Source organism: Anomaloglossus baeobatrachus, chromosome 2 (genome assembly GCF_048569485.1).
Source record: "Anomaloglossus baeobatrachus isolate aAnoBae1 chromosome 2, aAnoBae1.hap1, whole genome shotgun sequence".
NCBI lineage: Eukaryota > Metazoa > Chordata > Amphibia > Anura > Aromobatidae > Anomaloglossus > Anomaloglossus baeobatrachus.
Window position 1 is genome coordinate 505,501,580 of NC_134354.1, and position 22,711 is coordinate 505,524,290.

Consider the following 22,711-nt stretch of genomic DNA (forward strand, 5'->3'; position numbering starts at 1 on the left):
CATGCACCCCCACACAGAAATATCACTCCTAATGAAGCACATTAGTATAACCACACAGCACGGTACCAGTTTCATAGCCCTCACATTGTCCAAAACACACAGCATGATATACCTACACTCACACACAGTATAGCGCCACCAACAGTACATTGTACCACACTCAGTATGTTGCCCCCGCAGTACATTGTACCACACACAGTATGATGCCCCCACAGTACATTCTACCACACTCAGTATGATGCCCCCAGAGTACATTCTACCATACTTAGTATGATGCCCCCAGAGTACATTCTACCACACACAGTATGATGCCCCCACAGTACATTCTACCACACTCAGTATGATGACCTACAGTACATTCTACCATACTCAGTATGATCCCCCACAGTACATTCTACCACACTCAGTATAATGCCCCCACAGTACATTCTACCACACTCAGTATGATGCCCCCACAGTACATTCTACCACACTCAGTATGATGCCCCCACAGTACATTCTACTACACTCAGTATGATGCCCCCACAGTACATTCTACCACACACAGTATGATGCCCCCACAGTACATTCTACCACACACAGTATGATGACCTACAGTACATTCTACCACACACAGTATGATGCCCCCACAGTACATTCTACCACACTCAGTATGATGACCTACAGTACATTCTACCATACTCAGTATGATCCCCCACAGTACATTCTACCACACTCAGTATAATGCCCCCACAGTACATTCTACCACACTCAGTATGATCCCCCACAGTACATTCTACCACACTCAGTATGATGCCCCCACAGTACATTCTACTACACTCAGTATGATGCCCCCACAGTACATTCTACTACACTCAGTATGATGCCCCCACAGTACATTCTACCACACACAGTATGATGCCCCCACAGTACATTCTACCACACTCAGTATGATGACCTACAGTACATTCTACCATACTCAGTATGATCCCCCACAGTACATTCTACCACACTCAGTATAATGCCCCCACAGTACATTCTACCACACTCAGTATGATGCCCCCACAGTACATTCTACCACACTCAGTATGATGCCCCCACAGTACATTCTACTACACTCAGTATGATGCCCCCACAGTACATTTTACTACACTCAGTATGATGCCCCCACAGTACATTCTACTACACTCAGTATGATGCCCCCACAGTACATTCTACCACACTCAGTATGATGACCTACAGTACATTCTACCACACTCAGTATGATGCCCCTGTGAAGCCCCACAGGTGTTGTGTCGGTGCATTACCTTCAGGGACTCCACTCGGCTGGATCCTGTCACAGGTAGGAAATCTTCTATTTGTCGTGACGCCACTCTCAGAATTGCGGTCAGTGGGGACCGCCACTGCAGATTAAGGGATGCCTGGGGCTGATGGTGGGTGCAGTAGGGTGTAGTAGCCTCCTGAGAGTGAGGCAAGCCCCAGGGCCCTGTGTAGGTGTGTAGAACCACAAGGCGCAGAATAACTCCACACAAGCAGGATGTCTTTCAGGGGTTTTACTCACAGTTGATGGCAGGGTGAGTAACCCGGGCGTAGCTGGGATGAACCAGGCTGGAACCAGGTATCCTTCAGGCTGACTGATGATGGTGACTACCGACTCGCCTTCCTTAGCCCTTGGTGGTTTGGGGTAACCCCGACTTTTAGTCCCTATGGGGGTCACCCAGGGAAGTTGCTGAAGCCTCTCTCCCCTTCGGTTGCCGTTTGCTTGTCGCCTGGACCAGATCACTCCAGCTGCTTGCCTCCTGTGAACTATGGGCCCTAACTGTGGCTACGTGGCTGCGGCTTTTGGGTGTTGTGGTGTGGGCTTTGAGGGCCCCACACCGGCAGGTTTAGCAAGGAAAGGTGGATCTATCCCCGCTCCGGGATCTGCCGCCCGTTTGGGCCTGGTACTCCCTAGCAGTCTCCTTACTTCCCACTCTGTGCTCTCTCTTTAGCTGGAGATGGGTTTCGGGTAGCACTCCTAGGTGACCGTTCTCCCCCGTCGGTAGCCACTGCGCGGGCGCTGTCAGACTGCAACAGCCCCAGGGGTAGGGGTCTGCTCTCCTCGGAGCTCCCTGGACTCTGCACTGAACCGGCTCACTGCTCCTCCTCTCCTGTTCTTGCCTACGCCACCTAGCAACCAGGCTCTCTTACCACACCCCTTGAGAGGAGATGGAGGCTTTTGGCCCCCTCCACTATTCCAGTGGAGGTGAAGGCTTTTCCCCCTCCTGGGATCCCCAGGGGTCCTCTCAAAGGTACATGTGTGAGACCTGATCACTATGCGCCTGTGTAGTCACACCTCGGTCAGCCTTCTGGATTACCTGTTTGTACTGTCCCCAGCATGGGTGCAGTACTCAGTGGTGCCTGACCAGGTCAGGGGCGCCACACCCCCACAGTACATTCTACCACACTCAGTATGATGACCTACAGTACATTCTACCACACTCAGTATGATGCCCCCACAGTACACTCTACTACACTCAGTATGATGCCCCCACAGTACATTCTACTACACTCAGTATGATGCCCCCACAGTACAATCTACTACACTCAGTATGATGCCCCCACAGTACATTCTACCACACTCAGTATAATGACCTACAGTACATTCTACCACACTCAGTATGATGCCCAGTATGATGTCCCCACAGTACTTTCTACTACACTCAGTATGATGCCCCCACAGTACATTCTACTACACTCAGTATGATGCCCCCACAGTACATTCTACCACACTCAGTATGATGCCCCCACAGTACATTCTACCACACTCAGTATGATGTCCCCACAGTACATTCTACTACACTCAGTATGATGCCCCCACAGTACATTCTACTACACTCAGTATGATGCCCCCACAGTACATTCTACTACACTCAGTATGATGCCCCCACAGTACATTCTACTACACTCAGTATGATGCCCCCACAGTACATTCTACCACACTCAGTATGATGACCTACAGTACATTCTACCATACTAAGTATGATGCCCCCACAGTACATTCTACTACACTCAGTATGATGCCCCCACAGTACATTCTACTACACTCAGTATGATGCCCCCACAGTACATTCTACTACACTCAGTATGATGCCCCCACAGTACATTATACTACACTCAGTATGATGCCTCCACAGTACATTCTACCACACTCAGTATGATGCCCCCACAGTACATTCTACTACACTCAGTATCATGCCCCCACAGTACATTCTACTACACTCAGTATGATGCCCCCACAGTACATTCTACCACACTCAGTATGATGCCCCCACAGTACATTCTACTACACTCAGTATGATGCCCCCACAGTACATTCTACTACACTCAGTATGATGCCCCCACAGTACATTCTACTACACTCAGTATGATGCCCCCATAGTACATTCTACTACACTCAGTATGATGCCCCCACAGTACATTCTACCACACTCAGTATGATGCCCCCACAGTACATTCTACTACACTCAGTATGATGCCCCCACAGTACATTCTACTACACTCAGTATGATGCCCCCGCAGTACATTCTACTACACTCAGTATGATGCCCCTGCAGTACATTCTACCACACTCAGTATGATGCCTCCACAGTACTTTATACTACACTCAGTATGATGTCCCCACAGTACATTCTACTACACTCAGTATGATGCCCCCACAGTATATTCTACTACACTCAGTATGATGCCCCCACAGTACATTCTACTACACTCAGTATGATGCCCCCACAGTACATTTTACTACACTCAGTATGATGCCCTCACAGTACAGTCTACTACACTCAGTATGATGCCCCCACAGTACATTCTACTACACTCAGTATGATGCCCCCACAGTACATTTTACTACACTCAGTATGATGCCCTCACAGTACATTCTACTACACTCAGTATGATGCCCCCACAGTACAGTCTACTACACTCAGTATGATGCCCCCGCAGTACATTCTACCACACTCAGTATGATGCCACCCGGCAGTATATTCACCCCCACAACAGTATGATGCCTCAACAGTGCATCATACACAGTGAACTTCAACTCTTCAACTCTCCCCCTGGAGTACATTCCCTCACACAGTACGTTGCACCATGATATAATACTACCTGCCAGAACATTCATCCACACACGGTAAGATCCCACTCAGCAGTATTTTCAATAAAGAAAACTATAAAACTGCAATAAACAATAAAAACGGCATAGAGATGATACTGAAAGCCGTGGGACTCTATGAGTTGTCCCAGGCCAAAGGTGTAGATGGAGAACAGCAGGGGTCCAAGAACTGAACCTTGGGGGACACCAACGGATAAATGGTGGGATGAGGAGGTGGTGTGAGAGTGGGAGACGCTGAAAGTTTGGTTGGTTAGGTATGAAGAGATCCAAGATAGGGCCAAGTCTGTGATGCCCAGAGAGGAGAGAATCTGTAATAGGAGGGAGTGGTCTATTGTGTCAAAGGCAGAGGACAGCTCCAGATGGAGGAAAACAGTAGTGTCTCTTGGCTTTGGCAGATAGTAGGCCATTGGTGACTTTAGTTAGGGAAGATTCAGTAGAGTGATGCGGTCAGAAGCCAGATTGTAGTTGGTCAAGCAAGCACCCTCCATCCCGGGCCCTGTAGCAATCTCTGTGACCGCAATTGTTATGTCCCTGTTGATACCCCTGTAGATTACTGAGGGAAAGACAACAATAAGGGCTCACTCAACAAGCGTAGAAATCGGACAAGTGTAACACGATAAAAAAGAAGATTGCATATAGACTTATGTAATTCACGGAGACACTGCCGATTTTTTTTTCTCAGCTGCATTTGGCATGAGAAAAAAATTACACCTTGATGTTATTTGACTCCAAAATCAGTAGAGTACAAGAAAAAAATTGGGTGCCATATGGACCATCAGTATGGCATCTGATTTTCCTGGATACATTACAGTTCTGTAAGATGGGAAACAATAAATGCTACTGCAAAAGATTAATAGCTGCTGAGTAAAAAAACGGGTTGCGTGTTGACAGCACAGGGATGACAAGTGAGAAAATTTTTGTCCTATTCAGGATGAGAATGGGACAAATTTTTTTATACGCTCATGAGACCACACCCTACTACAGGGCCTCTAAGCCCGAACAGTGTAGGGTCTCCTCGTTTTCCAACAACTGGTTGGATGACAGCATGATGCTACCTATAGACCTCCCCCATTAGTTGCTCTTCAGTAAATTCCTTATGTACTAATATATCAGTAATGGTGTATCAATATACAAATCAATATACAGGAACATGTGTGACCTCTTACAAGTGATCTTATAGATATTTAGAACCACTATTAATTTTTTAACATAGCAGGTAGCCCACAAGCTTCTTGGACTCTGGTGGCTTATTGCAGGTTTTGGCAACCAGCATCTTTCCCGTCTCTGTCATGTGTCATAAGTGATTTGAATTAGAGTAATTTTTTAACTGTATAGAAAATTTCTTGTAGCAATTCTAAACAATATTGAGGAATAAAAACAAACATTTTTATTAAGCATTTTTACTCATCACCTATTATTCTGAGTGTGTATATATTTATCTAGTGAGCGTATGTAGATGTGTATATGTATAGTATTAGGTTGTATGCATGTATGTACCCCATTTTCTAAGGATACATTCACATAGGAAGTACAGTACAGACCAAAAGTTTGGACACACCTTCTCATCTCTAGAACAACTGTTAAGTGGAGACTTTGTGCAGCAGGCCTTCATGGTAAAATAGCTGCTAGGAAACCACTGCTAAGGACAAGCAACAAGCAGAAGAGACTTGTTTGGGCTAAAGAATACAAGGAATGGATATTAGACAAGTGAAAATCTGTGCATTGGTCTGATGAGTCCAAATTTGAGATCTTTGGATCCAACCACCGTGTCTTTGTAGAAAAGGTGAACGGAAAAACTCTACATGCCTAGTTCCCACCATGAAGCACGGAGGAGGAGGTGTGATGGTGTGGGGGTGCTTTGCTGGTGACACTGTTGGGGATTTATTGAAAATTGAAGGCTTACAGAACCAGCATGCCTATCACAGCATCTTGCAGCGGTGTGCTATTCCATCCGGTTTGCGTTTAGTTGGGCCATCATTTATTTTTCAACATGACAATGACCCCAAACACACCTCTTTATTTCTATATACTACACGATAATGGTGGTTCAAGCCTTTAACCTAATCCAAACCATATATTTTAAATATTTTTTTTTCTGCAGGACATTGTTTTTAATCATCTGCACCAAAGACATTACATTTATCATGTTACTCGAATGCTAGTTTATTTCTAGGTTGTATCAAAAATGCCTAAGTACCTAAGTACATTTTTTAGCAGATGGCTTTTCATTTTCCTTTTATATTTACATACAGTAAAAATTACATATTGTAGTTGTACTCAACTTGCACTGCAATAAGATGAGACCTCATTAATTCTCTGAGTTCCTTTTAGAATTTGCCATTAAAAGTATTATGATATTGAAGTGCTTAATCATCTATCAATATGAAGTCACTAGACCTACAAGTCTCATATTCTGCTCTAGCATAAATATATATGCCATACTTTTTTTTTCTTCCTACTTATGATAATGCAAAGACAGGGCACTTTATGCTATCAGATGGAATGTATGTGTGAGCTAGTCATGACCCATACAAAACTGCCACCATAACATTATATGCCTATTGCTGCATTCAAAAAAAACACCTGTAAGTCACACACAAATGTTTTCAACATTTAAAAATGAACTTTGAATGCACTTTAAATGAGCCACGACTATTCTGGTTGAACGTTGCATCTCCCAGACTAGTCCAGCCTCTGATGCTTTGGTCACAACCCAGGGGCATATCTCGTGGACCTTTGTGGGGCATTTGACCCATGCAAAATCGGAAGGGGTGCACAGCTGGCCTGCCTAACACAGCGGTCTGAGGTGTTTCACTGGCCGTGACATTTTGCCGCCCCCTTGGGTTGGGATTCAAATGATCTCCCAGCTTGTTGTCAAAATTACAGCTGGCTCAAAGAAGCAGTAAACCACCAGATCCCTGGATTCAACTGTACTTGCATCTTTAAGATACAAGTACAATTGAGATCCTGACCACCAGTTCCGGTCAAGGTGATATCAGCAGCATGATCAGGTCAGCTGATCACCCTGCGGACATTACACCTGCACTGCATAGGAGGAGGACATCAGCAAGGTAAGCAGTTTGATGGTGTCGAAGACACAGGGGGTTCATTGAAGGGGAATGTGAGGAAACAACAGTATGGGGGGTGTCATTACTAGATAAATGTTATGGTCCAGTTTGAGACAGAGAGGGGATTTGACAAGTTCCCCTAAGCATAGATCTAAAATTTCTAAAATCAGGTGAAATCATCATTCAGTAGAACAAACTGTCTCTATACTACATTTAATTGGAAGTTTATGGATGCAATATAATACTATTTCTATCAGTTGTAGGGATTTACACACTATGGCAGTGCTTGTGGTAGGCACAGGCAAGAAGTTGATTGGTGCAAAACAGAAAGGTTTATTATAGTTCATAAACCTTCAGCAAACAAACAGAAAAACAGGCTTATCTTGGCACAAAGGTAGAAAATATCAAAGCAAATAGTCCATACAATAATGCGGGTTCACCTGCTCAGGTTAAGGCCCCGTTACACGCAACAACGGATCTAGCGATATATCGCCGGCGTCACGGATTCCGTGACGCACATCCGGCATCGTTAGCGACGTTGTTGCGTGTGACGCAAGGAACAACCGTGAATGATGGAAAATACTCACTTTATCATTGATCGTTGACACGCCATTCCTTTTTAAAAAATCGTTGATTGTTAAGCACGCAGGTTGTTCGTCGTTCCCGAGGCAGCACACATCGCTACATGTGACACCTCGGGAACGACAAACTGCAGCTTACCTGCGTCCGCCGGCAATGAGGAAAGAAGGAGGTGGGCGGGATGTTACGTCCCGCTCATCTCCGCCCCTCCGCTTCTATTGGGTGGCCACTTAGTGACACCGCTGTGACGCCGCACGAACCTCCCCATTAGAAAGGAGGCGGTTCACTGGCAACAGCGATGTCACTAGGAAGGTAAGTACGTGTGACGGCTCCAAACGAATTTGTGCGCCACGGGCAGAGATTTGCCCGTGACGCACAAACGATGGGGGCGGGTGCTTTTGTGGCGCCCTGGACAAGCCAGATCGTCACAGGTACTGCAACAACACACCCCACACCCCGGTTAGGCACACCAGTCACACACAAATCCTTGTTGCCTCCCTCCAGGGGCTGATGTCCACACCAGGTGGGGTGGAGCCAGGTGGTTGGCCCCACCCACTGAGGAGTACACAGTCCTGGAGGCGGGAAAGGAAGAAGAGAGGCTCGAGCAGAGCTAGAGTGCAGTTAGGGAGAGTGAAGGAGTAAGTGGCAAGAGAGGAGCAGTCTGACCGTGTCCGGGTACGTGGCCCGGGCACATACAGCAAGTTTGGCAGACGGTGGTGGCCGTCTGCAGGAGAGGCCGATTGACACGGAACCGTAGGACCGGGGTCGGGCGGTGGCCCGCCGGTACCGAACCGGGGAGCGAAGAGAAGCCAGCACCATTCGGCAGGGCCTACGGACCCCGACCAGGCTTGGAGTCGCCGTTAAACTGGTCAAATCCATTAGCGACGGGAACCTCTGGGGTTTCCCAGAAGCAAAGACTCGATTGAAGGCAACCATCCAAACCGTGAAGGGAAATACAGTCACCGCCAAGGCTACAATTCCCAGGGCCAGAGCCTGCGGGCAAAAGGAGCTCCTCCGCCACCTATCAAAGCTGGGGAGCGGGTTACCGGTGGGAAGCCATCGGGGCCGAAAACACACTACAGGTGCAGGGAAAGGCAGCCACCGCCAACCTACCGGGAGTGACCACTGCAGCCAGCTGCGGGACCCGTCCATCCAGCCGTTTGTTTTACCAGAGACTCCGTGTACGTTATTGGCTGAGTGAGTACCACCGTGCCGTCTGGCACCGCGCTGCTCCCGCGACCCTGCACCTCACCAAACCCTGCCATCCGCTTTCCAGTCACCTCACCGGGCCCCGGGACCACCCAAACCCCCCTACCCATGGAGGGGAGAGAAACATCTCGGCTGCTCCCTGTCATCGCTCCCGGGATCCCCATCCAGAGCAGCGGTGGTGTCCCAACCTCACCACAAACTGTGGGTGGCGTCACGGACCGACTTCCCAAACCCCAAAAACTATCCCCTTTCACTCACGGGCGAGGAGCGCCGCTCGAGTCCCCGGATCCGGCCCACCGCTCGAGCCACCGAGCAGCCAGCAGTAAGCAGCAGGCTGCAGCAGCGCCGGACCCGAGCGCCAGCGAGAGCGCAGCAGTGACGGCTCCCTCCCCGCCCGCCACACTTTCACCAGCGATATCGCTAGCGATATCACTGCGTGTAACACCCCCTTTAGTGTCGAGCTCTCATTCCTTAGCAAGGGAAAACACACTGGAGATCTGCACACCTACATACACAGAACCTGAATGAGACAACAGGTATACATTTTAACTGCCATACCACGCTTCAGGGTGGGGATATGTGAGCAGTCAGTCCCACCCATTTCCCTGACTGCTTTTAATCAAGGCACTTGTCAGCGTACACATGGCCCTTGTCAGCCCTATTAATCCTCTCAGTTCTATACATACTGGAGCTAGCTTCCAGGCTTACATTATAGAGGATAACCACTTCGGTGACACATATCTCCCCAGCATGACGTGTCCAACCACTGATATCTATGCATAAAATAATTCTGACGCTATTATACTTTAAACAAGTATTACCATTTTATTTACTAACAAAGCATGAACAATGACTTATATCTGACCAAAAAATGGTCTATTTAGGACCAGAGTATGGAGAAAAACAAGCTGACAAGTTCTTGTCTGGGTAATTAATGGGTTTACCATTAAATATAATACATTAAAGGCTTGATGTAATGTGATTTATGGTGACCTGATTGCTTATGTCAGGTGAGTATTAATGATATTATCATATAACAATTCATCTTCACCTCACCACTATTACTGGTTGTCAACAATGATAATCTGAACCTCTGTGTACAGCATAAAGAAATGAATATATGAGCAAGACATACTGTAAATCATGTCTTTCTTCAAGAACCTACCTGTGGGCTTGTAAAAATTATGGATGCTGTCTGATTTCCTTTCCCAAGAGCTGATGGACAGAACTGGACAGGGACTTCTGTGGTGGAATTAGGTGGCACTAAAAGCTGTAGGACACAAGAGAAGTCCGTTAATACCGTACAAGAGATAACTTTTGTATTACAAATTGAGTGAGTCAAAGTTTGACCCGTCAAGACAATATCTACTAGATGTATTTGTTTCCAAAACCAGAACTCGTAAGATTATAGACCACATATTTTACTATACTAAAGGGAAGACTATTTAGTGATAATGTAAAAGTATAAAAAATTATATCAGAAACCATTTCTAACAATTATTCATTCCCACAAATTTTACCAATATTTTTTTTACCAATATTTCACACTGAATTTCCACAACAGTATTTTATGTTGTTTTTTTACTGCTAAGTAAAAAATAAAAAAAAATTGTAGTACTATATGTAGCTTCACAAAACCTTTGATATATCCTTGAGACATGGTAAACAGTTTGGATTGGTGGAGATCAGGTTAATGGAAAACCCAGTGATCATTGAAACTAATAGAATAATTAGAAAAAAAAACCCAGAAGAACTGAGTGCTGCTCTCCTCTAAGGCCTGTTTCAAACGTCATTGAAAAACACAAACATTTTCACTGAATTGTAAAAAACGCATATGTCCCTCCATGTGCCGTGAATCACGGCACACGTGGGTTGTCCAAGTGCAATCCGTGCTCCATGATTGCATATGGACTTATGCTCACCTGCCCCCGTTCCTGCTCTCCGTGGTGCTGAAGTGTCCAGCTCTGCATATTCCAGCTCTGAATATTCATGCCATAATGAGCCGGGCAGGAAGCTGCAGAGAGCTGAGGCTGCACAGAGCGTTGCTGGAGCCAGGTGAGTTAAAAATGTTTTTTATTTTCAATCTACGTGGGACATCAGTGATGCCAGAAAAAAACGGACATGTCTCCATGCGGCCATCACAGACACGCGTGTACACCGGACAAGACACGGTCAGTGAAAAATCACTGATGTGTGCGCAGACCCATTGATTTTAATGGGTCTGCATGTGTCAGTGATTCTGGTACGTATAAAAAAAAGCTCAAGTGTACCAGAAACACTGACGTGTGAAACAGGCCTAAGACTGAAGATGGGCTTGGTGGAAAACCTATGAGCCTGTCTTCAGTCTTGAAGAGAGCAGTTTCTTTCTGTCCCTTTGTTCTGAGAACAATCTGTGGCGGTTGTGCACTCAGACTACCGCAGATCAGAAATTCTGACACTTCTCTATGACACATCAATTGTTTTGTGAAAGTTAAACTTCAAATGTTATTTTTAATTAAACTGGTGTACCAGGCCAGGGTAAATTTATGGCAGACACTGTATCATACTGTGTTAGGATTCCATTTTGTTTGCCAGTTCAAAAGATCATCCTGTGGTTACATTTTTGTGGTCACGTGCCAACTAGCTTCTGCTACTGTTTCTTTCAATGAACATTTAAAGGGGTTTTCCTAGACAGGAATTAAATTCTCCAATCACTCCATATGACTGCATCCTACTGAATTCTAACAGTGAGCAATATGCCCACTGTTAGGATTTGCCTGTTTGAATGCTGGAGACGTTGTCATGTTACAGTTCATAAGCAATTAGCATAGCTGCAGCCATGTCATGACAAGCTTCTCGCCTTCTCTCAATGTCCTATTGACAAAAGCAGGAAAAGCAACTACCCGGCATGTAACTGAAAATATGAAAATTACACATGAGAAATCACGTTACATGTCAATCTCTCCAGCAGGTAAACAGGGCAGAATCCTAAGGGTATGTCCGGACGCTGCGTTCTGGTTTGACAACAAAAATACACCCTCTGGCATACTCTTGACAAATGTAAACACTGCGTTTAACAAAAAAAGTGGTAAAAACGCACGTGTTTTCAATGCGTTTTCCCTACGTTGGGCTGCATTTTGGACAGTCCGTTTTTAAAGGAGAAATAAAATATGATAGGATAGGATTTGATAGGTAGAATACATAAATAGATAGAGGGATAGATAGGAAAAATAGATGGAAAGAATAGATAGCATGACTGTCCGCAAACAGTAGACAGAGACAGAGCCATGCGATGAGAAGGAACTCAGGTGAATCTCTGAGGTCAGTGCCGCAACCCAGGCAGTAGTGCGGGGCCCGCAGCTATAACGTCAGCGTTCAACCCGAGTTCATTGTCATTGCTCGGCTCTGTCTCTGTGTGCTGTCATGAATTTGGGTGAACCTCTGACGTCAGTGCTGCGACACAGGCAGTAATGCGGGGCCTGCAGCTGTGACGTCAGAACTTCACCTGAGTTCATTCTCATTGTGCGGCTCTGTCTCTGTGTTGCAGCCTGATTTGCGGTCACAGGTGAAGGACTCACCTGTGACCTTAAATCACCTGCGTGACATCCCTCTGTTCGCCCGGTCATTTCAGTCAATCAAGCGACTTGTTGCCACAGGTGGAGGACTCCAACTGTGGCTGTGGGTAACCTGAGTGACGTCCTCACTAATAACGCAACTCACTTCAGTTGCTGCATGGAGCTGACAGAAAGCGGTCGTGCTCTATGGCCGCTCGCTGTGAGCTTCCAATGTAGCAGAGCTGGAAGCGTCGTGGGACTTCGTGTGGATTATGTTGGACCTGGACGGGTGTTTGGGGTTAATAAAGTGGTGAAAAGGGTGTTTTTTTGTCTTTCATTCAAAATAAAGGATTTTTTGGGTGTATGTGTTTATTTACTTTCACTTACAGGTTAATCATGAGGGGTGTCTCATAAACACCTGCCATGATTAGCCTAGGACTTAGTGGCAGCTATGGGCTGACATTAACTCCTTATTACCCTGATTGCCACTGCACCAGAGTAATTGGGATGAGTCGGATAAGGTCCCGGGATTGTCGCATCTAATGGATGCGGCAATTCCGGGCAGCTGCTGGCTGATATTTTTAGGCTAGGATCAGCAAAAAATGATAGGTCTCCCCAGTCTGAGAATATCAGCCAGAAGCTATGTGGCTTTATCTTGGCTGGGTATCAATTGGGGGGACCACACGTCATTTTTTTAAATGACTTACTTATTTATTTTACTGCACGATATAGACCCGCCCACCAGCGGCAGTGATTGGTTGCAGTCTGACAGCTGTCACTCAGCGTGGGGGCATACCTGACTGCAACCAATCATAGATGTTGGTGGGCGGGGGAAGCAGTGAATATGAGATGAGTCTAATGAGCGGGTGAAGTGAATATGAGATGAGCCTAATGAACGGAAGCACTTTCAGAAGCAGGAGAAGCCGTGGGAGCATTGTGACAGCCGCGCCACCCCGGTGATCGGTGAGTATGAAGGAGGGAGAGAGGGTGTCAGAGTTCCAGAATTTCCAGTTTTCTTCTGAAGGATCTTGCCCTTTGTTAACATTGAGTTTTCTGTTCTGTTGCCCTACTTCCTGTTCATCTGTTTAAAAGCCCGCCCCTAAGCTTAGTCTAGTTGCCAGAGTATACTGCTTCCTGTCTACTCCTGCCCTGCTGCTCTTGATTCCTGATTGCTATTTGGATCCTGTTGAAACACCCGACACCGGCTCTGGACTTCACCTGGTCTCATCAAGCTGTGCCCGGACTCCGTCTGCCGTCTCTGGTCGGCACTTCTGCCCGGTTCCTTCCGTTTCATATCCACCCTAGGACTCACATCATGTACGGACATTTTTGGACTATACCTGTTGCCCTTTCGTGTCCCGGCTGCTGCGCATTTAGGCCTTCTGGGGTGATCGCCAGACAGCCCCTGTATAGGGGTTCGCTCCTGGTGGTCTCCCTGGGGGAGTCCGGTGCGCGGCCCCGGGAATTCCCCTTTGCTCCGAACCTGGCAGGTATTTATTGTGTTTATGTTCTACTGTGTTTATGTTCTATTCTGTGTACATATTGTTGGTTGCATATTATAAACGTCTTTGCACCAAGAACCCGTCTCTGGTTGTCATTGCCCTGACGCAATCGAAATCCTCAGTTCATACAATATTATTACATTATACTCTGGCCACTAAGAGGATTTCGCTGGGGCAATGACTGAGACACGAGTAGATCAACTTTTCTCCATGATTAACTCCTTGCAGCAGGAGATGGAGGCGGTGCAAACTAAACTTAGAGATGTGGAGGTACAGCTGGGCCACAATCACCAAGTACTTGGTCCGGCTATTCAGGATTTACAAGTCAGAGTGGAGGCTCAGGAAGCCGCCCCCACTACATCCGTATCAGCTCCCGGTATGCCTAGGTTACCCCCATTTCGTTTCAGTGGTGATCGAAGTCAGTTCCGTGGGTTTGTTAATCAGTGTATACTGTTTTTTGATGTACATGCTGATTATTGACCGGTCAAAAGTATTATGCATAATCATGTTGTTAACATCACGAGCACTGGCTTGGGCTAATCCTATGATTGAGAATCGTGATATCCGTTTAAATAACCTGGATGATTTTTTAACAGCCATGGCACAAATGTTTGATGATCCTAATCGCCGTGCTACCGCTGAATCGGCTCTGCTTTCCCTACGTCAGGGAAAGCGGTCTGTCATCCAATACGCCACCGAGTTCAAGAGGTTAGTGGTAGACACCGACTGGGGAAACAATGCGCTATTGTCAGTTTTCAGAAAGGGTCTGTCCGGTACCATCAAGGACGAGTTAGCTTGTGCCGAATCTCCACGGGATTTTGAACAGTTTCTCCATCACTGTGTGCGTATCGATACCCGCTTGACGGAACGTAGACAGGAAAAATGGGCAGCTGTAAACCGGGTAACCGACTTTGCTTTCCCTTCTAGGGAACTAGGTCACAAGACGCCACGGGAGGCCGAGGATGTTCCTATGCAAGTGGACTCTCTGCAAAGGTGAGAGACCAACGAACGTCGTGAACATCGGCTCCGTGAGCATTTGTGTTTCTATTGTGGTCAATCGGACCATTTTCTGATTGATTGCCCAAAACGTCCCAATCGCCCGAATAAGGTACTAGCAGCAGTGGCAGAGTGTGACAACACTGACGCAGAGTCCGACGTCTCTGAAACCAGTATACACCTGGATGCGGTAGTTCCCTCGACAGTGATGCCAACTTCACCTAAGCACCCGGAAGGGAAATACACCCATTGCTCGCTTCCCATTCAGATTCGGTGGGAGGGACAGTTAATTCCTACATCTGCTATGATAGACTCTGGGGCAGGGGGAAATTTCATGGACTCTTCTTTTGCCAGGAAACACGGTATCCAGACTCAAAAAAGATCCTCACCGGTTACCATGGAAAAGGTAGACGGTTCTCCATTATTTTCTGGACCAGTTGATCGGGAGACAGTACCCCTTGAATGTGTGATGAAACCAGGTCAGCAGGAGACCCTTGTTTTCATGTTGATTTCTTCTCCCCATTTTCTGATCATTTTAGGAATTCCTTGGCTGCGGTCTACAAATCCAGTCATCAATTGGGAGACTAAAGAAATATCCTTCCCACCCCAGAGTGGTCCGACCATTAGTCCAACTGTAGCGGTTCCGGTAACACAGAACGCGGAGGGCACTGTACAGGTACCTGTTCTACCCCCGGTTTATAATGAATTCGCAGATATATGCGACAAAAAAAAGCAGATCGGCTTCCCCCGCATAGACCGTATGATTGTCCCATAGAATTACTCCCAGGAGCAGAGATCCCGTTTGGTCATGTCTACCCGTTGGCGGCACCAGAGCTACAAGCACTAAAAGATTATATCGATGAAAACCTAGCCAAGGGATTTATTCGACCTTCTACCTCACCAGCGGGGGCACCCATCTTTTTCGTGAAGAAGAAAGAGGGGACTCTGAGACCTTGTATCGACTACCGTAAACTAAATAAGATAACCATCCGGAACCGGTATCCGTTGCCGTTGATTCCCGAACTACTGGAGAGAGTACAACAGGCCAAAATATTTACTAAATTGGATCTCCGTGGGGCATATAATCTACTCCGCATACGTCCCGGGACGAGTGGAAAACAGCGTTTAGATGTCGGTATGGACATTATGAGTATCTAGTGATGCCCTTCGGACTCTGTAACGCTCCTGCGGCTTTCCAACACCTAGTCAACGATATTTTTAGGGATATAATGGACCAGTTCATGGTGATTTACCTGGATGATATCTTGATCTTTTCTGATTCCCTACAGGAACACCAGGAGCACGTCAAGACCGTACTTACCCGTCTGAGGGATAACCACCTGTATATTAATCTGGAGAAGTGCAAATTCCATTGCTCAAAGATACAATTTTTAGGATATGTCATCTCTCCTCAGAAACTCAACATGGAGTCTGGCAAGATACGGGCAATTCTAGACTGGCCGGAACCGGGAAAAAATCAAGGAGGTACAACGCTTTATTGGTTTTGCTAATTTTTACAGACGCTTTATCCGCAACTTTTCAGAGATCGTCCGTCCTATCACCTTGTTAACCAAAAAGGGGCAGAAGTTTGTGTGGTCCGCCCAGGCCCAGGAAGCTTTCAATCATCTCAAGGTTTGTTTTACCTCAGCGCCAATAGTGATACACCCGAATCCCGCACTCCCTTTTATTGTGGAAGTCGATGCTTCCGATTATGCATTAGAGGCTATCCTTTCACAGAGGACTGGGGACAAGAGTCTCTTGCACCTGTGTGCCTTCTTTTCTCGCCGGTTGTCCCCTGCAGAAAAGAACGATCACATTGCGGACAAGGAATTGTTGGCGATTATTTCTGCTTTTAAGGAATGGAGACACCACTTACAGGGAGCAGAGCAACAAGTAGTAGTTCTCACAGACCATCGTAACCTGGAATTCCTTAAATCTGCCAGGTGCTTGTCTCCGCGGCAAGCCCGTTGGAGCCTGTTCCTTAACCAGTTCAATTTTATCGTCACGTACCGTCCAGGGTCACGTAATGGGAAAGCCGATGCCTTATCCCGAATCCACGCCATGGACTCTGTGCCTGGAACCCCGTCTCAGACCGTTTTATCAGATGCCAATTTTGTTGGAGTCATCCGGGACCAGGACTTGTGGAAGGACATCAAGCTGGCCTATGATGGTGACGTATTTCTTGCTGCCTCCCCGAATGATGTGACTCTTGTCCTTCGGAATGGTGTGTGGTTGAGAGAGCGACGTATTTATGTCCCGGAGGCTGTAAGACTTTGGGTTCTCAAGTTGGTCCATGACTCCGTGTTGGCAGGTCATGGGGGGTACAGAAGATGCAGGAATTTCTGAGTCGTTTTTTCTGGTGGCCTACCTGTTTAAAGGATGTGAAAGACTATGTCGACTCATGTATGGTTTGTGCCCGGTGCAAGGTCCCTCGTGTGGCTCCTACGGGACTCCTTCAACTGTTACCCGTGCCATCTCGCCCTTGGGGATCCATCTCAATGGTTTTTATTGTGGAGTTGCCCGTCTCGGGCGGTTACAATACCATTTTGGTGGTAGTGGATCGGTTGACAAAGGCTGCTCACTTTATTCCATGTACCGGTCTTCCCTCAGCTGCAGAGACAGTGGATTTGGTTATCCAGAATATATTTCGGTTGCATGGGGTACCGGATGAGATCATCTCTTACCGGGGCGTGCAGTTCACTTCTAAGTTCTGGAAAGGGTTTTGTTCGGCACTCCATATTGATGTCTGTTTGTCTTCTGCATACCATCCCCAGACAAATGGGCAAACAGAACGGACTAATCAAACCCTGGAGCAGTACCTGCGATGTTATGTCAGCCATCTGCAGGACGATTGGTTGAAGCTGCTTCCTTTGGCGGAGTTCTCGTATAACAACACTCAGAGCAGCTCCACTAAGGTAACACCCTTTTTCGCTAACTTGGGTTATCATCCCAGTATTTTGCCTAGGTCACCGGTAGCAGTTTCAGTGCCCACAGTGGAGGACAGATTGACGGAGCTACAGCAAAATCTGGAGGTTTTGAAGAACTCTTTGGCTTCGGCTCAGGAGCGTTACAAGAAGTCGGCAGACACTCACCGGAAACAGGCACCCATGTATACGGTAGGGGACTTGGTGTGGTTATCCACCAAGAATCTAAAACTGGGTGTTCGTTCGCAGAAGTTGGGGCAGAAATTCATTGGTCCGTTCAAGATCACCGGGATAGTGAGCTCTGTGGCCTGTCGGCTGAAGCTACCACGGAATTTGAAGGTACACCCGGTCTTTCACGTTTCCCTGCTGAAACCGGTTTCCCCTAATTCGTTTCAGGGTCGTATCGTGCCTCCTCCTCCACCGGTGATGGTTGATGGCCAGGAGCAGTATGTGGTTGAGGACATTATTGACTCCCGGCTCCATCGGCATCGGCTTCAGTATCTGGTTCGTTGGCAGGGGTACTTCCTCGAGGATGATTCCTGGGAACCTGTGGGTAACATCCGAGCGCCCCAGAAGGTTGCTCAGTTTCATTGGAGGTATCCGGACAAGCCTGGCCCTGGTTTGTCCTGAGGCCGTTTCTGGGGGGGAGTACTGTCAGAGTTCCGGGATTTCCAGTTTTCTTCTGAAGGATCTTGCCCTTTGTTAACATGGAGTTTTCTGTTCTGTTGCCCTACTTCCTGTTCATCTGTTTAAAAGCCCGCCCCTAAGCTTAGTCTAATTGCCAGAGTATACTGCTTCCTGTCTACTCCTGCCCTGCTGCTCTTGATTCCTGATTGCTATTTGGATCCTGTTGAAACACCCGACACCGGCTCTGGACTTCACCTGGTCTCATCAAGCTGTGCCCGGACTCCGTCTGCCGTCTCTGGTCGGCACTTCTTTCCGGTTCCTTCCGTTTCATATCCACCCTAGGACTCACATCACGTACGGACATTTTTGGACTATACCTGTTGCCCTTTCATGTCCCGGCTGCTGCGCATTTAGGCATTCTGGGGTGATCGCCAGACAGCCCCTGTATAGGGGTTCGCTCCTGGTGGTCTCCCTGGTGGAGTCCGGTGCGCGGCCCCGGGAATTCCCCTTTGCTCCAAACCTGGCAGGTATTTACTATGTTTATGTTCTACTGTGTTTATGTTCTATTCTGTGTACATATTGTTGGTTGCATATTATAAACGTCTTTGCACCAAGAACCCGTCTCTGGTTGTCATTGCCCTAACGCAATCGAAATCCTCAGTTCATACAATAGTATTACAGAGGGGGAAGAGGGAGAGACCAAGCCCAACAGAGAGAGAGACCGAGACCGACAGAGAGAGTGAGACCGAGACAGACAGAGAGACCAAGACCGATAGAGAAAAAGAGAGAGACCTGCGTTTTTGTTGACAAGAATGGATGCACAGCTAAACATTTTGGTTGCATTTTGACACACCTTATTCATTTCAATGGGTGGAAAATGCAACCAAAATGAAATGAAAAAGTGACATGCTGCTTTTTTTTACACAACGATTTTGATAAATATTTGTCAAACAAAACGCTGCCTAAAAAAACAACGTGTGCATGGAAATTTGTGATTTATCATAGACTTTGCTAAGGAATCAAAACGCACGCATTTTGTCTATGGCACAGTGCAGTTTAAAACGCAACCAAAAAGCAAGAAAAAAAGCAACATGTGTACATGGTCTAACAGTGTGCATAATGCACACTATTAGGATTTGGCAAGATGCCATCAGATAGCATGACTGCAGAAAATCATTCCTGGCCCTGAACGCCCCTTGAAGCTAGAAACAAAGTATTTTCCTCTTTTGTAGATAAATGCATCATACATGTCCTTCGCATAGTACTAATAATAAAAACTCTTACAAATTCTGAGCCCTTTTGTGCACAGAAAGTTGAATCATGTGTTCAGTAATGAAGCTTTCCAAGGAATAATCCAGTTCACCTTTCATTAAGACTTTCCTGCATTTGTTCACTTATCTCTCACGTCACCTATATACATTAATTTATAACGTAAAAGCATATGATTAAGTGACATAAACTCCAATGATTTCATCTAGAAGCTGCTTTCCTTTTCCTGTTTTTTTTAATTCCTGCTATTAAAGGATATAATTCAATCAAAATAAGTTATTTATTGACATTTATCAACGTCCCAATAACTTATATTTCTTTATAACTACACTATGCAAAATATTCACTTAAATGTTACTTTTACTCTTATGTGATAAGCAATGGATTAGTTATTTTTTCAAATGCGTGTTCATTTTAAAGTAGTGGCTTCCAACTGAAAACTAGAACATAATTTCATTTTTGAACAGTTCACAATCAAACTTGCCTTTCTAAATCAATAGCTATTAATAATTCTGGCACAGCGCCTATGTATCATAATGGTAAAAGCAGCCTAAAATCCAATACCAACAGCATAAAATCTTTATAGTCAGTACGAGCACACAGTGTCAATACAGGCACACAGTGTCAGTGCATGCACGCTCTGATCCCTATTTCCTGCCTGCAGCACCCACACACTACACTGATACACAAAAAGTGTAAGCAGTCTATAAGCATTAGAAAAAATTTAGAGGGAACCTGTCACCAGGTTTTTCTTTTATGAGCTGCGGCCACCATCAGTGAAACCTTATATACAGTATTCCAGACCGCTGTATATAAGAGCCACTGTGCAGAACATAAAAAACATCTTTATAATACTCACCTAGGGGGTGGTCTGGTCCGATGGGTGTCGCTGCTCTACGGTCCAAAGCCTCCAATCTGCGCCGATCTCCATCCTCTTCCTTTAAGGGGGCTTTACACGCTGCGACATCGCTAATGCAGAGTCGTTGGGGTCACGGAATTTGTGACGCACATCCGGCCGCATTAGCGATGTTGCTGCGTGTGACACCGATGAGCGATTTTGCATCATTGCAAAAACGTGCAAAATCGCTCATCGGTGACATGGGGGTCCATTCTCGATTATCGTTACTGCAGCAGTTAGGATGTAGTTCATCGCTCCTGCGGCAGCACACATCGCTATGTGTGACGCCGCAGGAACGAGAAACCTCTCCTTACCTGCCTCCCGGCCGCTATGCGGAAGGAAGGAGGTGGGCGGGATGTTCCGGCCACTCATCTTCGCCCCTCCGCTTCTATTGGGTGGCCGCTCAGTGATGTCGCTGTGACGCCGCACGGACCGCCCCCTTAGAAAGGAGGCGGTTCGCCGGTCACAGCGACATCACCGGGCAGGTAAGTATATGTGACGGGTCTGCGCAATGTTGTGCGGCATGGGCAGCGATTTGCCCCTGTCGCACAACAGATGGGGGCGGGTACCCACGCTAGCGATATCGGGACCGATATCACAGCGTGTAAAGTAGCCTTTAGAGGCCCGTGTGCAGGACGCTTTCCACGTCATTCACATTAGCCAGCATTGAGGTCCTGTGAAGGTCCACTTTGATCTGCCTGCTTAGGGCAAATCAAAGTATTGTAGTGCACCTGCGCGGGCAGTCTTTAACCTTTCCTCACACCTGGGCATTTCAGTACTTTGATATGCTCTCAGAAGGGCAGATCAAAGTGCTCCTGCGCAGAACCGCAATGTCGGCCTGGGCTGGATAGAAGGAGGACACAAATCACAGCAGAGAGGAGGCGCTGGACCAGAGAGCAGCGACATCCATCGGACTAGATCGCCCCTCTAGGTGAGTATAATAACTGTTTTTTATGTCATACAGCGTGGCCTGGGTTCTTATATACAGCATTCTGGAATTCTGTATATAAGAGCTCACTGGTAGTGGCCGCAGCTTATAATCTCCAAATCTGGTGACTGGATCCCTTTAAGTTTAGTTACAGATTCCATATACAGTGTTTCGGTAAGAGCTCTTGCAACACTTCTGGTACAGGTAATCAATTATTCAATTCATCATAACTAGAATTGTATAACTCCTGACAACAATCATTTACGGATAATAATGGGCTCCTATGGCAATTCTTGCCAATATTTTATGGTGTGGAGTAGCCCTGCTAAACATCTTTACTTAGTGGTTCATTAAATTTAGAAAAATCAGTCCAGAATCTAGGTTAAGGATTGATGTTCTTCAGAGAATTGTAAGATTTGGCTATTTCCTTTGGTCTTGCTATAAAATTTACACTCCTTCCAATAGGATGGGTCACTTTTAAAAGTAGAGTTATCTATAGTAAAATCAAAGGGCAGTTTTGAGGACATGGGTTATGTACATAATGCATGTTAATGAACAAGCATCACTTTATTTGAATCACCATGAATGTTTGAAACATTTTGGCAATACTTAACCTTTTTAAAAAGTAAAATAAGACTAGTTTAGCCAAAATGCTACATCACCAGAATTAATTAAATACACTTACACATTGTCACATAAAATATTAAATTTTGCCTTCCTTTTGCTTTTCACAGATTAAAGAATAGAGATGTGTTCAGAGTTTGGATTCGGACACTGACTTCCAAAAAAACAAAGTTTGGGTTTAAAGTTTGAATCAGTTACGAATGCAAACCACTGAAGCGAGAAGCGCAGTGCTTGGGTATGAGTGATGCTCAGCCCTGTACGAGCCGCATGCAGTGTTTGAACGGTTCACATTTGGGGTAAAATCTGCATGATCAGATGTAATGTACACACACGAAAAAAAAAAATTTAAAAGTCCCGCCCACCCTCCCCTTAAACTATTCTGCTTATGGCTGGCAGCATATGGTTGGAGCCACAAAATGCCTAAT

The 22,711-nt window shown here is 46.3% G+C and overlaps 1 protein-coding gene across 1 annotated transcript in view; it reads right to left on the reverse strand.

The window, feature by feature from the left end:
• Positions 1 to 22,711, reverse strand: part of CFAP47 (cilia and flagella associated protein 47) — a 1,094,449-nt gene that overhangs the window by 305,114 nt on the left and 766,624 nt on the right. Inside the window, 1 exon segment of the mRNA XM_075333814.1 lies at positions 10,151 to 10,255. Within this exon segment, the coding sequence (XP_075189929.1) occupies positions 10,151 to 10,255 (105 nt within the window).